The sequence below is a fragment of the Podospora pseudocomata genome (genome assembly GCF_035222375.1).
Source record: "Podospora pseudocomata strain CBS 415.72m chromosome 1 map unlocalized CBS415.72m_1, whole genome shotgun sequence".
Taxonomy (NCBI): domain Eukaryota; kingdom Fungi; phylum Ascomycota; class Sordariomycetes; order Sordariales; family Podosporaceae; genus Podospora; species Podospora pseudocomata.
This window is the reverse complement of record NW_026946363.1, coordinates 338,079-355,648: the sequence shown is the minus strand read 5'-3', so window position 1 is coordinate 355,648 and position 17,570 is coordinate 338,079. Positions and strand designations below refer to the sequence as shown.

Sequence of the window (17,570 nt, the reverse complement as noted above, 5' to 3'; positions counted from 1 at the left end):
GAAAACTGAGAGTCGGTTCCGGTCGATGGGGACATGCTAGATTAGCGGGTGTTTTGTGCGAGCGTGGCGCCAAACAAAACAAACGAGTCGGGATTTGGCTGCTCAAGTGACTTGAAAAGAAGAGAAAAAAATAGATTTTCAGAGTCAGTGTCCCTTGATGAACTCCGACGTCATCCTCAGATCTCTCCACTTTGGAAGCCCAGGGCTCTGCGGGTCTCCTTGGCTGGGATCTGGCGGTCAGTGAGAGCGGGGGGCCGAGGAGGGGGTTGTCTTTTGAGGATCATGAGATGCTTTGTTGGATTTGATGGCTGGGTGGGAATGGGGAAGTTAGCAGAATTCCTCCGGTCGAGGCCCGTTGAGGAGGCCGACATTTTATCGCACTGCAGTGCAGAGTCGGACTGGGTGATTCCGCAGTCGCTGCTGATGTTCGCAGCTGAGGTCAGACACCTGGGCGTGGGCGTCGGCGAAAGCGGCCGGGGGAATAAACACAACGTGCCTGTCTGGGTCTGCGGTTGAAGATCAAACCAATGCCACGATGATCACCACGATTCCACGATTCCATGAGAAGGAGGTGGGCATTGGGTTCAAGCTGAGCTCAGCCCAGCGAGCCAGCGAGTCATCCAGATGCATGGAGAGTCCAACGGTGCGCTATGGCCCATTCAGGCGAATCTACTTTGGACAGCAAGTTTAGTTGGTGAGCTGTCCATGGTGCTCCCCACACAGGGAGATGCGCTGTTGGAAAAGGTCCGGAAGCAGAAAAAAGGAATTCCAAAGCGGGCGAGGGAAACAACGAGGCGACGTTATTGGCAGATAGTGGGATGCAGCTGAGGCGGCCAGCCCGATGGTTGCGTGCGTGCGTTGCTTGGTGTTTGGTCGGCGCAAACTGCTCGCCCCTGACGGAATATCGGAGTTGGATACGATGGCTGCCAGTCAGATGGCGGCAGAGGCACATGCAAGTGTGCCACCACACCTCTATGACTCTCCCTTTCCGGAGCACTCGTGGCACTCTCCTGTAAGTCCCAGCTGGCTGCTCCGTGGCTAGCAGTGGCTATCAGTGGCTGGCAGGAGTGTTCCTGACCCAAGGTCGCACCACGCACCACCACCTACCACCACCGACTTCCCGCCCACATGGAAACTGTTTGGGCCTCTCGACTTGCCTCCGCTGTGAGCTGTCTCTCTCTCTCTCTCTTCTTCGGGCCGTGCTTTACAGCCACCTAGGCAGAGCTTCTTCCATTCTTCCCGTCCTCTCGTTTGCCGTCCACGTCAGGTTCTCACACCCAGACCTTCCGATACACCGAGAGCGATTCACGCTCTGCAGGTTCCGGGCACCAAGTATTCTGACTTCTGACTGCGACTGACCAAGACGCCCCCCCCCCCCGACCCACCCGACAGCCTGTCCCCCCCGTCCAGCCGTTCCAGGGACCAAAGCCATCTGCATCCGCACCATCCGCACGCCCTCCTGCCGTGCTGTACTTAAGTGCCCCGGGATCCACACCGGTCCCGTGGACCCCAATTTCCTTCTTCCCTCTCTTCTTGCCCACCATACATCATCACCTGCCTGTTTCGGTGCCGATCTTTGTCAAACACCTTTGGCTTTATTTCACACGCTTTCCTCTTCAACAAGACACGACATCTTCAGCAAGACAGCACAATTCCGTACAACTCAGCATCATCACACTACGATAACAGCATATAAACACCATCGCTTCTGACATTTGACCTGCCTCGTGAGAGCCACGCAGTGCTGAGAGAAGCCGGTCAAGATGAAGGGCCGCCCAGTAGATCAACTCGTCTACGAGTACATGTTTCCGAAGCCGCGACAGACAGACCCTCAAAACTTCACTCAACTTCTCCAAAGATATCTCGTCCTTGAGGTTCGGCAAGAAGTCCACTCGTTCTACGGCCACTTGGACACACCCGAAGCTAAATACCCCGGTCTCGACTACACAAATCGCATCCACCGAATCCGCCTCAGTCGATGGCAGTGGCACCGGCGGTTATTCCGCGCCTTTGACGGCCTTCGCCTTACATACGCCGAAATCCAAGGTCTCACAAAGTGGGAGGGCACACGGTGGGCAAAGGAACGGTTTGAGCGGGAACAGGGAACTGCCATCCGGGACACGACCGCCGATGGATTCCCCGAATGGGTGGAGCCTCGGCACCGACAAGCCGGATATTACCGCCGCGCCTCCGAGGTGTCGGACGAGCCGGTAACCACGCCAGAGGATGGGATGATCGAGGAAGAAAGCGATGAGGAGTTGGAAAGTGTCGGAGTGGCGCTTAACGAAAGGCTACGCGAGCGAGTGGCTCTTCGCAACATATCCGGAGACAATTCGATGCCGCTGGACGAGGAATGGGAAAACTGGCTAAAAAATGCCATCGAGTCGGGAGAATTGCATGTTGCCGATCAAATTGCCCGTTTCCCTGGTCCCCACTCCCTTACCGCCGACGATGTGTTTCCGCCAAGGATGATGGCTGCTGCGAGAGCAGGCCATTGGGAGGGCATTCCCGATTTTGTTCACAACATCATTCGCCAGGCCATCGACGCGGAACAGAGACCACCCCAGGCACAGCCAGCAACAGCTCCTTCGCGACCATCTGTTAGGTACCACAACGCCAGAGTCGCCGTGTATGGTCCTGGGCCTCTCCATTCTCGGATCGACCCGTCTCGGTATCCCAACGCAGCTGCCAGAGCGACGAGAGCCGCCAGAACCGCCCAGCAAGGGGCCTGAAATGCCAGCACCACGCTGGTTTTACGAGAGTTACGTTGATTTCTTTTCAACTTGCACATTTGGCGGACCCGGTAATCACTTTGCGCGCAAATCCGACGTCTAGGGCCGAGAGGTTCTCGTATTCACAGCCTTGCCTTTTCCCGCCCATGTTTGATATTACTTGAAAGGCGGGAGATATTTTGCACACGCCTGATTTTGCGACGGGGAGAAACGGCATACCGACCAAGACATTTTTATGCCGTGCTTTCAAGCCCCGAAGCGGAGTATTGCCGGTGATGAGAGAAAAGCCAAGCGGCAGCCCGCAGTTACCTATGGCTGATCCGAGGTAATGGGAGGGTGGTGGCGGGGAACATGCACAATGCGATTGTAGCATTTTGGGAGAGCCTTGAGTTGGAGAGCGTTGCGTTGGCAAGCAATGGCATTTGAGAAGACGCGATGAGTTTAAGGAGGGAGGAGAAGGGAAAACAAACATGGAGGAAGGAAAATAAATACCCAGTAGCAAAGCAGCCACAGCACAGCACCGAATATCAGAGTTTATGATGACAAGAGCACAAGTTTTGTGTGTGTGTGTGTGTGTGGAAACATGGAATGTTAAAAAAGAAGCAATAGATAGCGAATACCATATCGGAAAGTACATATTTGAAGAAGAGACATGATCAGAGTTAGTTATTGGTTTTGGTTTATGGTTCTTGTGTTTCGTCTGATAGGTACCTATGTAAACAAGAAAATGAGGAGAGGTTGTCTGGTTGTCACCTACTTACTTAGCTTCATGCAACTCTCTTTCTAACGTGGAGTGGAATTTGGCAAGGTGAAGATGCTGCTTGACTGCTACTAGGTTTCGCAAGAGTACTTTTGTTGAAATCGATCTAGGTCGAATTCATCCTCTAACATGTGAGATGGCATTCTTTTGGAGAGTACCTCTACGGAGCCCCCGATTTGTCTTACCAGCGCCGCCCATCCATGTCTATTTACTTACCCTGCCTATACGAGGCCGTTAAACTACCTTGCAAGGCCGTTAAACCATCTTTTAAAGCGTTTAAACCATTTTCCAAGGCCTTTTAATTATCTTTTCAGGTCTTTTAATTATCTTTTAAAGCTTGTTAAATATCTTTAACGCTCAACAAGTAACCCTTCGAGATATTAGTTATATTCTTTATTGAGGGGGTTGGAGGGTGGCCGTCGGTTGGATAAATAGTGGGCTCCGTGGAGATTCTCTCTTCTTTTGTGGCACGGTGTGGCTATCTGATGAGCTGGGTTGGTATCGAAGATGGTCTTGTTTTATTATTACATATCTAGGTACGTATATGTGATTGAGAGAGTAAGTGGTGGGGCTCTGGGAGAGAAGGGGGTTGTTGTGGACTTTGGATGAAGGGGGGTGGGTTGGCTGGCTGGATATAGGTACAGAAGGAAGATGAAGCTGGGGGGAAGCTGGAAGGATGGTTGGGAGTGGTTTGGGGTTAGGTTGGTAGGTGACTGGGGACAATGGGGAGAGGAAAAGGGGGAAGGGGGGGGGGAGGGATGGAATGCAAAAGGGGCCATGTGAGAATGTAATGGTCTGCTTTCTTCTTATAAGGACACAGGTAAGGTGGGAACTGATACAAAGATCTGTTTCAGTCATGATGGAAGAAGTAGAGGGGGGTCATATTCCGGGGACTGAAGGGTTGAAGTAGGATAGGATACCTGTTCTCTAATCCGCTTTTTCTCTTGATGATGTGGGAGCTGATATTCTCGTCTTTTGATTTTCCCCTGTGTAACTCGGGAGATGGAACTGCAGGAGTTGGAATGTAGACGGTTTATACCAGCTGCTGTTATTGGATATCTTACGAGAATGCAAATCATCCGACCCCGTCACGGCTTATAACAAGCCTTTTAGTGAGAATAGGAGGTGTCTTTGCTTCAGACGGGATTCTGAGGACGTGGCGGACGCCCTGCTCGGACTTTGGTTTGGTGATAGTGCAGAGTAGTAGTGCCCATAATTGACCTTTTTTTCTTCTTCTTCTCTCACTGTGGGGGCCATTGAACTTATATGACTTTTAGATTAGTCAACAGACTGCAGGGTACTTGTGAGGTGTCAGACGTCAACTGGTAGATAAACTATCTGGGGTTACACGAGATGCATGGAGAATCAGCCATTACCTAGGTCTAAGCGCGACATTCCACCCCTGTGATCTCGGACAATTCGCTGTAGTTCAGGAAGCATATCAGGGAACTCGGAGTCGGAGTGACCTTGCTGATCTTCAGGTTGTTAAGATGCTGTGAAATACCTCCTGCTTTATGGAAAGTCCGGGGGTTTTGGTCGCCCGCCCGCCGGCGGTGGAAGATGACGAATTTGGGTTGTAGCACAAAGTGAAAAGAGAATAGCATGCAATCGAGATGCGGCACATGTAAGCGCGATGTTACACGTTGGTGGTTGTCTCGAGAGGCACAACCACGCCAAACCTGAGATGTGCGAAAGGACGATGATAACGAAATATACAAAAACGACTTTCCCTGTTGCACAAGAAGCCGAGGCGGTGAGAAATTGGCACTGCAACTGAAGCAGTGAGCAAGGCATCAACATGACAGCCAAAGGGCGTGGATATTTTGCGGGGAGGGTCGGATTCGAGGTCAATAATTCATACACTCTCGGAATCAAGAGCACATGTCCGATACTAATTGAATACTAGTATAAGGCTGCTTTTCTGTCAGCAACTTGTCACTGCCGCGGAATCCAGCAACATTGTCTTGATGAACTGCCCCATGGTAGGAGTGGACTTGAGATGCTTTTGACTGAGAATCCTAAGCCTTATGATATTGAAGTTTGCCTTGCAGTGGATATAATATTCAGTTCGGCTTGTTTGTAGGTACGTTTAGGTGTTTGTTGTGTAAGCCACAGAATAAGGTTGGTCATAGAGCGGTCGTTGGCAGGGGGGATCCATCCTTCGGCAGGTCCAACAACAACCTCAACGTTCAAACACGGAGACATATTGAACCAAAGCGAAACACCCCTGCTCGGTTTTTCCCTTGGTGAATCTGTCAAAACTTTACACTAAAGTCACTCGAGGGGCGACAGTGGTTACACGGCAGGAGCCAGGCACCCAAGGAGACGGTTCCTTCCCACCACCATCGGTTCATTGGTGACACCCGCGCGGCTTTTTTTCTTGCTGCTTCTCACCGTATGAGACCATTCTTTTCTTCGGATTGGACGAGATGATCTCAACCACCTCTCGAATCTTCCAAGTGCGAGCTCATTCCGAGCCCCGGACCCGAACCGTGATCCTGGGCATGCCCACCTGTGCAACAGAACCTTCCAAACCGGGTATTACAGGAAATATCTCGACGTCAGGGTATCATTAGCCCTATCACCGCTTCAGTTATGAGCGTCGAGATATCCAGCAATACAAGGAAAAATGGCTTGGCCATGTGCCTTTCGGCATAACCTAACAGGGGCCTGGCGCATGGCGATGGCACTCGTTTCGAGCCCCCCCTGGCGTCTGAGCCGCCAGTTCAAGTACCACAAGGAGGAACATGAATGGGAAACATATCGTCACTCCTGCTTCACATTCTACTGTTGCCTGATCGGTTTTTGAAGATTTGTTTTGCTTGTCCTCAGGCTGGCGAAGCCACCTCACCCGCCACACCCTAGGTTGCCGAGACCCATATCAGCAGGACAGTTGTGATGGCACCCCTTTTGGAATCAAGGGGTCTACTTGCCCAAGGTTGGAAATGCCACATTGTGTGTGCTTCACCATCATCAAGACACACCAGGAAGAAACCATCGACTATGGAATCAGAGCAGCCAGCAGGTTACTTCTCGACCTTTTCTATCCTCGATCCAAACCGGCCCAACCCAGAAGGCACAGGGAAACCCCAAAAACGGAACAGACGAGTCTACGTTTGCATACCATGTCATCGACGGAAGCTCAGATGCGACAAAGGGCAGCCTTGCTCCCGTTGTATCCAGGCCGACGCTGCCGATGAATGTGTATACCAGAAATTCCCCTTCAGTTCGAAGCATGAGTCTGGAAGTGGCGAGCCAGGAGAGACACCGCAAAGTCCAGCACGAGATAGCCCCCAAACAACACCGGGCCCGAGTGGTAGTGAAGCAAGACCCAGACTTCACGGTGTCACACACTGGAGCACCGTTGTTTCCGAGGTACAGACGAACCAGATTCCGCTGAAGCATGCATGTTTGCTAACAGGAAACATTTTAGTTTCGGGAAGGCTGGCCATACATAGCGGGCCTTGATCCCGAATGGGGGCCGAGATACAGACACCTACAGAGCTTAAAGTATTTGGTCGCCGCGCTTCCGGTTCACCACTTTCCGTTTGGAGAAATATGCCACTGTTCAGAAAGCCGAGAAAATGCGCTTCAAAGTTTACCACCAAGACCTGTTGTCGACACATTGGTACGGTGTTATTTCGAGGTTATCCACCCAATATACCGGCTTTTGCACCCTGCCGAGTACGAGTTTGAGCTCCAGGCCTTTTGGATGAACGTCAACCATTTCTCCGAGGAATGGCTTGCTCAGTTCTTTATGATACTGGCGTTGGGATGCCAAGCAGCCCCCGCACAAGTATTTGCCAGTACGGGAAGACGGCCGAGTTCTTGGACGGACCAGTTCCTGAACAGTTCTCAGTACTTTCTTTGCCGGTCACCGTTTGTTTCGACACCTACTCTTACTTCGGCTCGAACACTTTGCCTTGGGGTTATCGCGAGAATAATGGACATTGTAAAGGGTGGCGAGACGTCGCAGCTGGCCAGCCTCATGGGATACCTCGGTCGAATGGCGGTCTCCCTGCATCTCAACCGAACATCTGCTTTGTTCCCAGAACTCTTGCCATACGAAGTCGAGATCCGCCGCAGACTGTGGCTTACTATTCAGCTTCTGGAGCTGCAAGTGGCCATGAGGACAGGAACATCATGTACACATCAAGACTACGACGCCGAGCCACCATTAAACATTAACGACACCAGCATCTACCACACCGGACAAGGCTGGGTCCTGGAGCAAGGTACCGCCAAATCAGACCTTGCTTTGACCGATGGCACCTTCCAGACAAAGCTATCCGACCTCATTCCGATACTCTCGGAAATCACCACCACCGTGAACCAAACCACGGCTCAGACGGCCCTCAAATATGACAAAATCCAATCCTGGGACGAGCAACTCCGCCGCAAAGTTCGAGAAGCGGCATCCGTGTTGCTTATGGCAACTCAATCGCAAGCAAACTACTCCTTCAGACCTCGGATACAACTTGAATTCCTCAGAGTCCTCGTCAACCGCTCCTTGCTAGCCCTCCACCACCAATATATTTCTGCACCGAGGTTCCGACAATTCCCGGCCTCTTCCCAAGCAGTGATCAACTCGTCTCTCGAGATTCTGAGCGTCCACCAGTCGTGGTATCAACCAAGTCATGGCCTCGACTACCCCAGCAGTAGCATAGCTCTACCAGAGGGGACCGCCCACCGCTCAACAGCCACGCTGCTGGATATATGCCGTGACAGCTTTGGCGCTGCAATGTTGTATCTTGTTACGTCCTGTCGAAGACTATCGCTGAATGTGATTCAGTTACCACCCACGGATGGGAGGCAACAACACGCAACAAGCCAAGCGGAGATTGTCAGGTTGGTGCAGACGCAGCTGGAAGACTTTAAGGAGAGGGCGTGTCGTTCCCCTAGTCATTATGATGAGTATATTAGTTTGGCGGTCGCGGAGGGGTGTTTACGGGGTTTGATGGGTGGGAGTAGTGGTGGGGGGTTGACGGCGGGTTTGATGGAGGTTGCTGATCGGATTGAGAGGACTGTCCTTGAGGGGAAATTGTGGACTGGTGGTGGTGGTGGTGGTGGCGAGGTGGGTACGGGTGGTGGTGGTGTGGAAGGGAGCACGGGGTTTACGCCTGTTACGCCGGGGGGGTTTGAAGGGGCGGGAGGGTTTATTTTTCCTCATTAGGGGGGGTAGCATAGGGGTTAGAGTAGGCGTTTGGTAGAGGGGGAGTAACTGGAGTTGAACACTATGACGCATGTTAGGATACCTTACTCAAATGATGATTTAAGTGCGATGGTATGGCGGTTTTAGGAGGGCGTTTTACAAGGGGCTTTTTGTGGAGTATTCAAACCCTGACTTGCCATGATGATTGCTGTCACTGTACAGGTAGTGATTGCTTTGACGGAGACAAATGACTACGATGGTGAAGATGCCGTTATGATGGTGTGGTGAGCTTGCGGCCTGAGTTTGATATGGTGAGTTTAATATGCTAAGTTTGGTGGAGGGGTTTGGTGTGGTAAACAAGTTTGGTCTGCTGAATATGGTGTGGAACAGTCCAATTTGCAGAGTCTGGACATGCTGAATCTCATGAGCTTGTTGGTCCAGACTTACAAGTGCTAGGCTGGCCGCCTCTATTCACGTACCTATATTCGTACCCCCTGCCCCCTGAGTATACCCAAACGAGTTTCACCGAATATGACCCAAGTTACTTCTGTTCCAGTTCCTTTATTACCCTCGTCTCTTGTCTAGATCAGTTATAATGTACAAAACAACTGTACACAGGAACCTTTTGTGAAAAAGAAAGAAGTAAGTGCGTGTGTGTGTGTGTGTGATGATGATCGAAAAAAAAGCCTCTTTAATGCCGTGTGGGTAGTTGTGCGCTTTTAACCGCGACAGTAATAATACATCACCATTTTGCCTTTAAACCCCCCTGCCGTCCCTTCCTTTCGCGCCTTGCTCGCCCTGTCCGTTTTTCTGGGGTTTTGTTCCATTTCCCCCAAAACCTCAACGATGTGACATTGGCCGGTTGTGTGAGGGTATTTCCGGCGCTGATGTCATTCGTCCCATCCATTTCGTTCGGTTTTCCATCCCTTCCCTCGTCTTTCCTACCGTCCTCCCACATCCACAAAGGGCGAGTTCGAGTCGAGTCAAGAGGGGCCGGTTGTGCGCTGGTCGGAAAAGATTCGGTTCGCTCATTCCAGGTCTACCACCTCTGTTATCCCCCTCCCTTTTCCACCACTATCCGTCAAGTTCGTCGACGGACAGTTTAGGCCTTGTCCAGCTGGGCGATGAAGCTCTCGAGGTCGAAGCTTGAGCTGTTGATGTCTTCTGTGGGTTCTGCGTTAGTTACCGAGTTTCATGTCTCTACCCTCAGATCAACATACGGCTGGCGGAAGAGGACGCGGAGACAGCGGGCTTGTGCTTGGCAGCGTAGGCCTTCTTGGCCTGGGCTATTAATTGCTGCTTGTGCTCATACTCGCGCTGGGCGGCGGCGGCGCGGTCGGAAGCATAGATCTGGCGCTGGTGGTAGAAGCCGTAGACGACACCGAGGCCGAGGGCGGAGTACCGGAGGACCTGGGTGTGCATGTTAGTTTGATTGTGGACAGACCATACTTTCACATGATGCGGGTTTTGCGCTATGTCTCGAGCTTTGGGTCTTGTGAAGCCGAATACCAAGTATGGACCATGCCAATTACTTGTAGGAAGGTAGGTGGCCCTGTGTCTATAGCCTCCTCTTATGCAATGGGTGGAGGGAGCCAGATGGGGGGTAACAGTGTCCACTCACGTTGACTCCGGAAGAGGCCATTTTGAGGAATCTGGGGGCAATCGAATTGGCTGGGGTTCGAAATTCGATCTGGGCGGGAGGAAGCACTCGGTGTCGAGGAGAAAGGAATTGGCCGTGGCCGGAGCTTGTCGTCGATTTGCGCCGGTTGGGTGTGGTGAGGTTGGAACAAGTTTTGGGAAGCTCGGGAGTTTTCGCGGTTTTTTTGGTTAAGGCGAAGCGGCAGGTTGCTTGCTTGACGTGGAGCCCCACAAGTCCCTCCTACCCGCCTGGAAGAAGCTCTCACAGCGGGCGGTAGCAAATGCCATTTGCCAAGAGTTTGAGCAGATCAGGTGATTTAGCGCACTCCCGGGCGTAATTGTAGGCGGGCCCCTGGTCCATGCCTGGAGGGTCGCGGTGGGCGGGCGTTCGAACTGGGCAAAGGCGGGCGACGCGCAATGAAGGTTGAAAGAGCAGCTATCTACTGTGTACATACAACAAACAAAATAGGAGACAGCACAGCAGCAACGGCGTGCTTTGTTTACTTTCCGTTATCTTATTTCTCGATCCTCCTGACCACTGCAAGACGAACGATAGATATCTCGAATTGGCAGTTCAAGAAACTTGAACCTAGGCTTGGCCGTGGGATGCGGATAGAAATCAGCAATCATGCAACAACGAAGAGAGGAGATTCTCGCAAAGAAGGCCAAGCTGGCCGAGCTCAAGCGCCAGAGGGAGCTTCGGGCAAGCCAGTCAGCTGGTCGTGGCAGCATAACCCCCAGCGAGGTGCGTCCTGTCCTACAGTTAGGGTCCAAAGTAGCTGGCTGACACCACTGTAGCTTGTTTCGCCCATGCCCGGTCGGCACACCTCGCGACATGATATCGAAAACCTGATTAACAGCCTGGTGGGCGACAGCCGCTCCGTGTCTGTCTCGACAGGAATGAACTCGCCCGCCCGCCGCGGGAGCAGACCGAACAGTGTTTTGAGCGGAGGCGAGCTCAGCAATGCGGCCACTTCCGAATTTCAGGTTCCTGCGAATGCCCAGGTTGTTCCTGCACCAACCCAGCCCCAGATTCTTTCGACCGTTTCGTTAAAAACAGTCTACGAGTGTCCTCCGTCGCCGGTGAAGGAGGTGTTCTCTTACAGCAAAGGTGTGCAAACGACAGAGGAATGGATACCACCAACCAGAGCACGAGCTGCTTCAGACTCGGACCTCGAAGATACAGTGCCAGCTACGCCCAACAAGCGATTAAGCAGGAGGGAACGAGACCGAGAGGAGGAACTAAGAGAAAATATTCGGAAAGAAATCGAGGAGGAGTTGAAAGCGGCGAGAGAGCTTGTGACGGATGGGACGCTGAAAGCTTCAGCTAAGGAGAACTTTCCTGTCCGGGCCTTGACGGCCGAGGAATTGAAGGCGGTTACACAGTCTGACGATTTCATGGACTTTGTCGAAAGATCAACTAAGGTTATCGAGAAAGCGCTAGACGAAGAGTACGATATCCTCACCGACTACACCCTTCAGGCTGCAAACCTCGACGATGACGATGAACAAAGCGGCAACACTGGAGGAAAAGGCCGGCGAAAGGTCAGAGAAATTGCCCAATTCTATGACGAACGCTGGTCCAAGAAACGCATGATCAGCTCCATCGACTTTTCTCCAAAATTCCCAGAACTCCTTTTGGCATCTTACACCAAGAACCCCACCGCTCCCCACGACCCGGATGGCATTGTGCAGGTCTGGAACATGCACCTTCATGACCGCCCTGAATTCGTCTTTCACGCTCAGTCTGACATTCTTACCGCCAAATTCTCGCCTTTCCACCCGAATCTGATCATCGGTGGTGCCTACAGCGGCCAGGTGCTTTTATGGGATACGCGCGCTAGATCAGCGCCTGTCCAGAAGACACCACTCACCGGCCTCGGCCACACCCACCCAGTGTATTCAGTCGACATTGTCGGCACCCAAAACGCAAACAACATCATCTCATGCTCTACTGACGGTGCCGTCTGCGGATGGAGTGTCGATATGCTCACGCAGCCACAGGAGGCAATGACACTGGTCACTCCCGCGCCCGCCAAGTACGAGGATCTCAGCCCGACCTGCCTTGCGTTCCCGCAAGCAGACCCGACGTTCTTTCTTGTGGGATCAGAAGAAGGGACGATTTATCCCTGCCATCGGTATGATCGCGCCGGGGCCAAGGCGGGTGTTGATGCGAGGGTTAGCTACAAGGGCCACGCGGCGCCGGTCATGTCGGTTGACTTTCACCCTTCCAAGGGCCCGGTGGATCTGGGCGATTTGGTCTTGTCTGCTAGTTTGGACTGGAGTGTCAAGCTCTGGAAGGTGAGGGCGCCGGCTGCCACCTCTGCGGTTGTGGCCGCTCTGGGATCTGCTGTGGGGACCGAGTCACAGGTTACGCCGCTGTTGGACTTTGTCAGGGAGGATGTGGTGTATGATGCGGCCTGGTCGCCGGTGAAGCCGGGGGTTTTCTCTCTTGTGGATGGTGCCGGGTGGTTGGAGCTGTGGGACATCACTGTTGAGACGGAGGAACCGGTGGCGAGGATCAGCCCGAGCGCGAGGAAGGACGGGAGGACGATGTTGAGCAAGAGTTTGAACAAGGTTGCTTGGGAGCCGTCGGAAGGCAAGAGGTTGGCGACTGGTGGGATTGATGGACAGGTTACGGTGTTTGAGGTTGGGCCGGACCTGGGCGGGAAGGAGAATCTGAGGAATGAAGAGTGGACGAGTGTGAAGAAGTTGGTGAACAGGATCGAGGCGGTGGGGGTGAATGGGGTTACTGCTGTTTGAGGTTAGTATCACTTATTAATGAGGGATGGGGTATGTGGTAGTATCTTATCTGTATGGGGTGAATGAGAGAATATGGGTTTGTGGTGAAGTATGGTGTTGTGATAAAGATTGCACACATGCATGTGAACTGAGCATACACGCATAGCAGAAATAGGGGCACTGTCGTGACCCTAACCCTGGTCAAGGTGCATGGAAGAGCGCTTACGTAATCCTGAGCAGCAAGTTTCTCCCCGCCCACTATGAAATTTTCAAGCCTTCGATTTTTGCCATTCTTTTTTCAACTTGACACGACCAATTGGAAACATGGAATTGATGCGGCGGCACAGTCAAGAATAAAGATGTAAGTTATTCTCCCTTTCTGTCGCTATCTCCAGGCAACATGATGAATGATTCTTCCAAGAATTCTGCAATTCTCAAGATTTCCCTCGGGACATCGGTGTGGACTATCTCACATTACACTTATTCCTGACATGCCTCTTTTCTCGACTTTGTCACTCACTTTCTGTTCATTGGACGAGGGCAATGGCTAACTGAGATTGATAGCTCTACCGCATTTAGATTCAACTCAATAGCCAACAAGAAATACATCATGATGCCATTTTTCACCTCTCCTCATGCTCATTCCTGTGACCACCCATCTCGTCAAACAACTAAATCTCAACCAGCACCACCCCCTTTTCGGTTTCCGTGCTTTCCTCCTTCCTGACCTCCTCAACAACCTCCTTCCCCTTGCCCTCCTCCATCACAACAACAACCCCAACCTTCCCCCCTTCCGGTGTTTCCTCTCTAACCCGCTTCCTCTGCCGATCAAGAGGCGTGTTCCCCCGTCTGGGCAACCTCAGCCTCTTTTTACTGTTTGTTGTCGCGGTGACGACCCCCCCGAGAGAGTTGATTGTATACCCACCCCCACTCCCCCCCGACAAACCCAACCCCAATTGCTGCTGCTGCCTCATCAACGCAACTTTGAGCTCCCGTTCCTTTTGCTTGAGAGTTAGATTCTCAAGCCGGAGTTGCATCTCCTGCAGCAGTCTCTCCTGCTTTTTCACTTTTTTGGTTGCCGTTCCTCTTTTGGCCACCCTCACCCGGGGGCTGGAGGAAGAGGAGGAGGAGATGAGGGAGTGGGTGTCGGATGAGGTGGTGGTGGTGGAGGAGGAGGAGAAGGAGGAGGAGGAGGAGGAGGAGGAGGAGGAGGAGTAGTAGTAGGGGTGGTGACGCTGGGGGTAGTAAGGGGGGCGGGAGGGTTGAGAAGGGGGGTTGGGGTTGGGGTTGTTTAGTCGGGAGACTCGTTTTCTGATCCAAGGAGGAAAAGAACCGGAGGGGAAGCCGGCTAGGACAAGGGAGGCGGGGGTGATGAGGTGAGAGTGTTTACAGTGGGGTTGGAACTTGCATTTGCCCCATTTTAGGTAGTGGAGGCAGGGTTCTTGGGGTGCTGGGGTGATGGTGATGGGGGAGGAGGTTGATGTTCCTGGGGGAGCGGGTTGGAGCGGGGGTTGGGGTTGAATGGTGGTGGCGTTGGTGGTGGTGATAGAGACAGTTTGCTGAGCAGGGGCTCCGGGCTGGGAGGCTGCTGCTGGAGGGGCAGGCGCTGGGGCTGATGATGGGGTTTCTGGGGGAGGTGGAGGGGGACAGGGAGTAGCGGGGGATAGAACGGTAGTAGGTTGCGGTGCTGATTGCGCCGGTGTAGCTGTCGGGGGTTTGGGCGCGTGTCGCGAGGTCAGGAGTCCCGCCGGGACAGTAGATGTCGGTGGTGGCGCTTGGGTGACAGATGTGTGGGCGGGAACAGAGGTCTGTACCGGTTGAGCAGTCGGGGCAGCCTGTGTCTGAGGAATAGCGGTGGACATGGCTTGAGGTGGTTGCCGTGGCGAGTTGGTAGCAGGTGCTGTGTTGGCGACTGGAACCTGGGGTTGAGCTTGGGGCGGAAGTGTCGCCTGATGGCTTGTAGGAGACGCAGTAGGACTGCTTGAAGGAGCAGCAGGACGGCTTGAAGGAACGGCGGGACGGCTTGAAGGAACAGCAGGACTGCTTGAAGGCACCGCGGTAGCCTGACCTCTTGAATCGTCTCCATGGTATTGCTCACGGCGGGCGGCAAAGACTTTCTGGTGAAGCTGCACCAGATAGGGCTCCGAGTTCTTGGACATTAGCCCCAGGTTCTGAAGCCCAATCGTCTGCTCGCTGGGGATTTCACGGGGCACCCCATAGATATCAATCCAGTCGGGAAGTTCGTCAACAGCGATGAGCGGGACATTGGCCCCACGAAGAGCCTGAATCTGGTTAGTCTTGGTCCTGCGTTGGGTGTCAGGTCTGACGATGTAGTAGAAGGGACTGGGAGCCATGGCGGTGCACTGATGATTGATAACAGGCAGCCAGCACTTGAGGAAGAATAGATGAAGAGAGTCTGGAATAGAAAAGGCAAGAAACCGCGTTTTATAACTAAAAAATACCGCCGCCAGTATTGTGACTGCAACAAACAAAACCTGTAGTATCCCGTAAAACAACCTGCAGTTTCCTACCCCAGCTCTAGGCAACAACCGCCAAACAAATCTCATCACCTCTTCTCAACCCTCACAGTAACCTCCGTCCCATCAACGCAATACCCAAACTGTCTAGGCCCATCCTTCAACTCAACCTCCCTCTTCACCCACCGTCCCTTTTTGTTCTCTCCCCCGCCCCCCTCCTTGGTCTCCTCTTCCCCCCCATCATCACTCTCCTCCCCATCCCCACCCTCAACCTCAAACCCCCCAACAGGATCCCACTCCCCCGTCTCCCACACCAACCTCACCTCCCAAGCCCTCAGCCCAAACAACCTCCCCGCAATCCCTTTGACAGCATAAATATCAAACGCCCTCGGCACCCTCACACTCTTTGCTGTTGTCTCCTCCCCATCAAACACCGCCCAAAACTTGACATCTATCAACCTGGCCTCCAAAAAGTTTGGGTTCACCTCCTGCCGACGAGTGATTGTCGGTTCACCGTAACTATCACACAAGTACTTCCACTTGGGGTGTTTCTCCAGTATTAAATGCTCTTCCGTTTCCGGGACGGAGGACAGCTGTTTGGTGATGCGGGAGAGGTAAAACATTTCCGCGTCGGAGCGGTCGGCCGTGGTGATGGTGGAGAAGTTGAGGGTTTTGAGTGTTGGGGGGAGGCGGGCGACGAGGAGCATGTAGGCTTCTTCTGTTTTGCCTAGGGTGCTGGCGGCGCTGGTTGAGGTGCTGGTGGTGGTTGTTTGTTGGGGGGGTGGAGGAAGAGAGCCTGGGGTGTCGAGGTCGGGGTTGTCGTAGAGGGGGTTGTGGGTGAATCTCAGGGAGGTGAGGCCGGGGAAGGAGGAAGGGAGGGAGTCGACGGTGGACCAGGTGGAGATGAGGTTGTAGGAGAGGTCGACGTAGTTGAGGGTGGGGGAGAAGGCTGGGAGAGGGGCAGTGGGGGTGGTGAGGGTGGTGATTTTGTTCTTTTTGAGGATGAGGTTTTTGAGGGAGGTGAGTGATGATAAGGGAGCAAGATCGGATAGGGAGGTGAACTGGTTGAATTCGAGATCGAGGGTGACGAGGTTGGAGGTAAAGGGAGCTGATGGCGGGAGGGGTGAGAGAGAGGATAGCTGGTTTGAGCCGGCGTGTAGGGTGCTCAGCGTTGGGAATCGAGCGGCGATGTGGCATATTTCGTGCCAGGTGAGTAACGTGTCTTCGAGAGCCAGCTCCTTCACGCCTTCAAAGGCATCGCCTGCTCTTTCGAGTTTCTTGTCTTCAAGCACGTTGCGGAAGCGGTTCCAGTTGACCTTGAGGCTCCTCAGTAGAAGCAGCTCAGCGCAGATGTCCACCACAGGATCAAAGTGTTCCAGCAAATTCCGACTCAGATCCAGCTCTCTGATTTTGGGGCAAACCTCCCCAATCTGCTGTCCCTTTGCTTTCTCATCGTCCGAGTATGCTGTTGCAACCTTGGTGCTGTCCAAGATGACATACAGCAGCTCTCCCAGCTGAGCCTGCTGTCTCCTGATCTTCTCAAACCCAACCTCTTCCGCTACCTTCCCTGAGAAAACAATCGGCCTCGGAGCAGGTTGCCCAGGCTTCTGCTGTTCCTCAGGGGGTGCATATTTGTATTGCAGCGCAGAGAGGAAGGTCCGAGGTGGGTCCACCGGTCTGGTCGGGCGGACAAAAGAGGCCGATGTGAGAGCTTGACTTTTGCCTGATCAAGAATGTCAGTCAATCGTGCCTCGCGTCGCCATGATGGACGAAATCAGTTCAGAGACTCACATGTAAAGTAGCGGACGCCCTTGTGCTGACCATCATGCTTGCCCCGCGATGGGTCGTCCCACTCAACACCCAGCCATGATCCTGTCGTGCCGGCCACTTCACCGATATATCTCACAGTGCAAAGAGCGCCATCGTAAGACCTGCGCTGGCCAATTGTCGCTTCCTTCATTTTTTTTAATTGGCTTGAGCTGCTTTTTCCGCGGGACTGGTCTTTGATTTGTTGTGAAAATGGAGTGAATTTGGTGAGTGGATTCAATTGAAACTGGAAAGGACAGTCA

At 53.1% G+C, this 17,570-nt stretch overlaps 7 protein-coding genes across 7 annotated transcripts; 5 read left to right on the top strand and 2 right to left on the bottom strand.

The window, feature by feature from the left end:
- Positions 1 to 1,763: 1,763 nt before the first annotated feature.
- On the top strand, positions 1,764 to 2,732 carry QC762_103760 (uncharacterized protein; the record flags this gene model as incomplete). The annotated part of the gene is made up of 1 exon (XM_062884766.1): positions 1,764 to 2,732. The coding sequence occupies one exon, from the start codon at positions 1,764 to 1,766 to the stop codon at positions 2,730 to 2,732; it is 969 nt and encodes a 322-aa protein (XP_062747664.1).
- Positions 2,733 to 5,290: 2,558 nt separating this feature from the next.
- Positions 5,291 to 5,575, top strand: QC762_103753 (uncharacterized protein; the record flags this gene model as incomplete). Its single annotated transcript, XM_062884765.1, has 2 exons — positions 5,291 to 5,338; positions 5,399 to 5,575. The coding sequence occupies 2 exons, from the start codon at positions 5,291 to 5,293 to the stop codon at positions 5,573 to 5,575; spliced, it is 225 nt and encodes a 74-aa protein (XP_062747663.1).
- Positions 5,576 to 6,390: 815 nt separating this feature from the next.
- Positions 6,391 to 8,665, top strand: QC762_103750 (uncharacterized protein; the record flags this gene model as incomplete). The annotated part of the gene is made up of 2 exons (XM_062884764.1): positions 6,391 to 6,867; positions 6,926 to 8,665. The coding sequence occupies 2 exons, from the start codon at positions 6,391 to 6,393 to the stop codon at positions 8,663 to 8,665; spliced, it is 2,217 nt and encodes a 738-aa protein (XP_062747662.1).
- A 323-nt stretch (positions 8,666 to 8,988) lies between these two features.
- TIM11 (F1F0 ATP synthase subunit e, mitochondrial) lies at positions 8,989 to 10,524 on the bottom strand. The gene is made up of 4 exons (XM_062884763.1): positions 10,266 to 10,524; positions 9,865 to 10,054; positions 9,124 to 9,808; positions 8,989 to 9,058 (listed from the first exon to the last, which is right to left on the bottom strand). Exons 1-3 carry the CDS (start codon positions 10,284 to 10,286, stop codon positions 9,747 to 9,749), a joined length of 273 nt encoding a protein of 90 aa, XP_062747661.1. The 5' UTR covers positions 10,287 to 10,524; the 3' UTR covers positions 8,989 to 9,058; positions 9,124 to 9,746.
- Positions 10,525 to 10,657: 133 nt separating this feature from the next.
- On the top strand, positions 10,658 to 13,045 carry QC762_103730 (uncharacterized protein; the record flags this gene model as incomplete). Its single annotated transcript, XM_062884762.1, has 2 exons — positions 10,658 to 11,027; positions 11,081 to 13,045. The coding sequence occupies exons 1-2, from the start codon at positions 10,911 to 10,913 to the stop codon at positions 13,043 to 13,045; spliced, it is 2,082 nt and encodes a 693-aa protein (XP_062747660.1). The 5' UTR covers positions 10,658 to 10,910.
- A 239-nt stretch (positions 13,046 to 13,284) lies between these two features.
- Positions 13,285 to 14,242, top strand: QC762_103720 (uncharacterized protein; the record flags this gene model as incomplete). Its single annotated transcript, XM_062884761.1, has 2 exons — positions 13,285 to 13,385; positions 14,074 to 14,242. The coding sequence occupies 2 exons, from the start codon at positions 13,285 to 13,287 to the stop codon at positions 14,240 to 14,242; spliced, it is 270 nt and encodes an 89-aa protein (XP_062747659.1).
- A 1,348-nt stretch (positions 14,243 to 15,590) lies between these two features.
- Positions 15,591 to 17,534, bottom strand: QC762_103710 (uncharacterized protein; the record flags this gene model as incomplete). The annotated part of the gene is made up of 2 exons (XM_062884760.1): positions 17,293 to 17,534; positions 15,591 to 17,224 (listed from the first exon to the last, which is right to left on the bottom strand). The coding sequence occupies exons 1-2, from the start codon at positions 17,459 to 17,461 to the stop codon at positions 15,591 to 15,593; spliced, it is 1,803 nt and encodes a 600-aa protein (XP_062747658.1). The 5' UTR covers positions 17,462 to 17,534.
- Positions 17,535 to 17,570: the final 36 nt, after the last annotated feature.

Bases quoted from the DNA above. Each gene is read 5' to 3' on its own strand.
- TIM11 (XM_062884763.1), bottom strand. From the start codon at position 10,286: ATGGCCTCTTCCGGAGTCAAC. The intron at 10,055-10,265 runs GTGAGTGGACAC...ATGCACACCCAG, and splicing joins TGGCCTCTTCCGGAGTCAAC to GTCCTCCGGTACTCCGCCCT. The intron at 9,809-9,864 runs GTATGTTGATCT...CAGAACCCACAG, and splicing joins CGCGTCCTCTTCCGCCAGCC to AAGACATCAACAGCTCAAGC.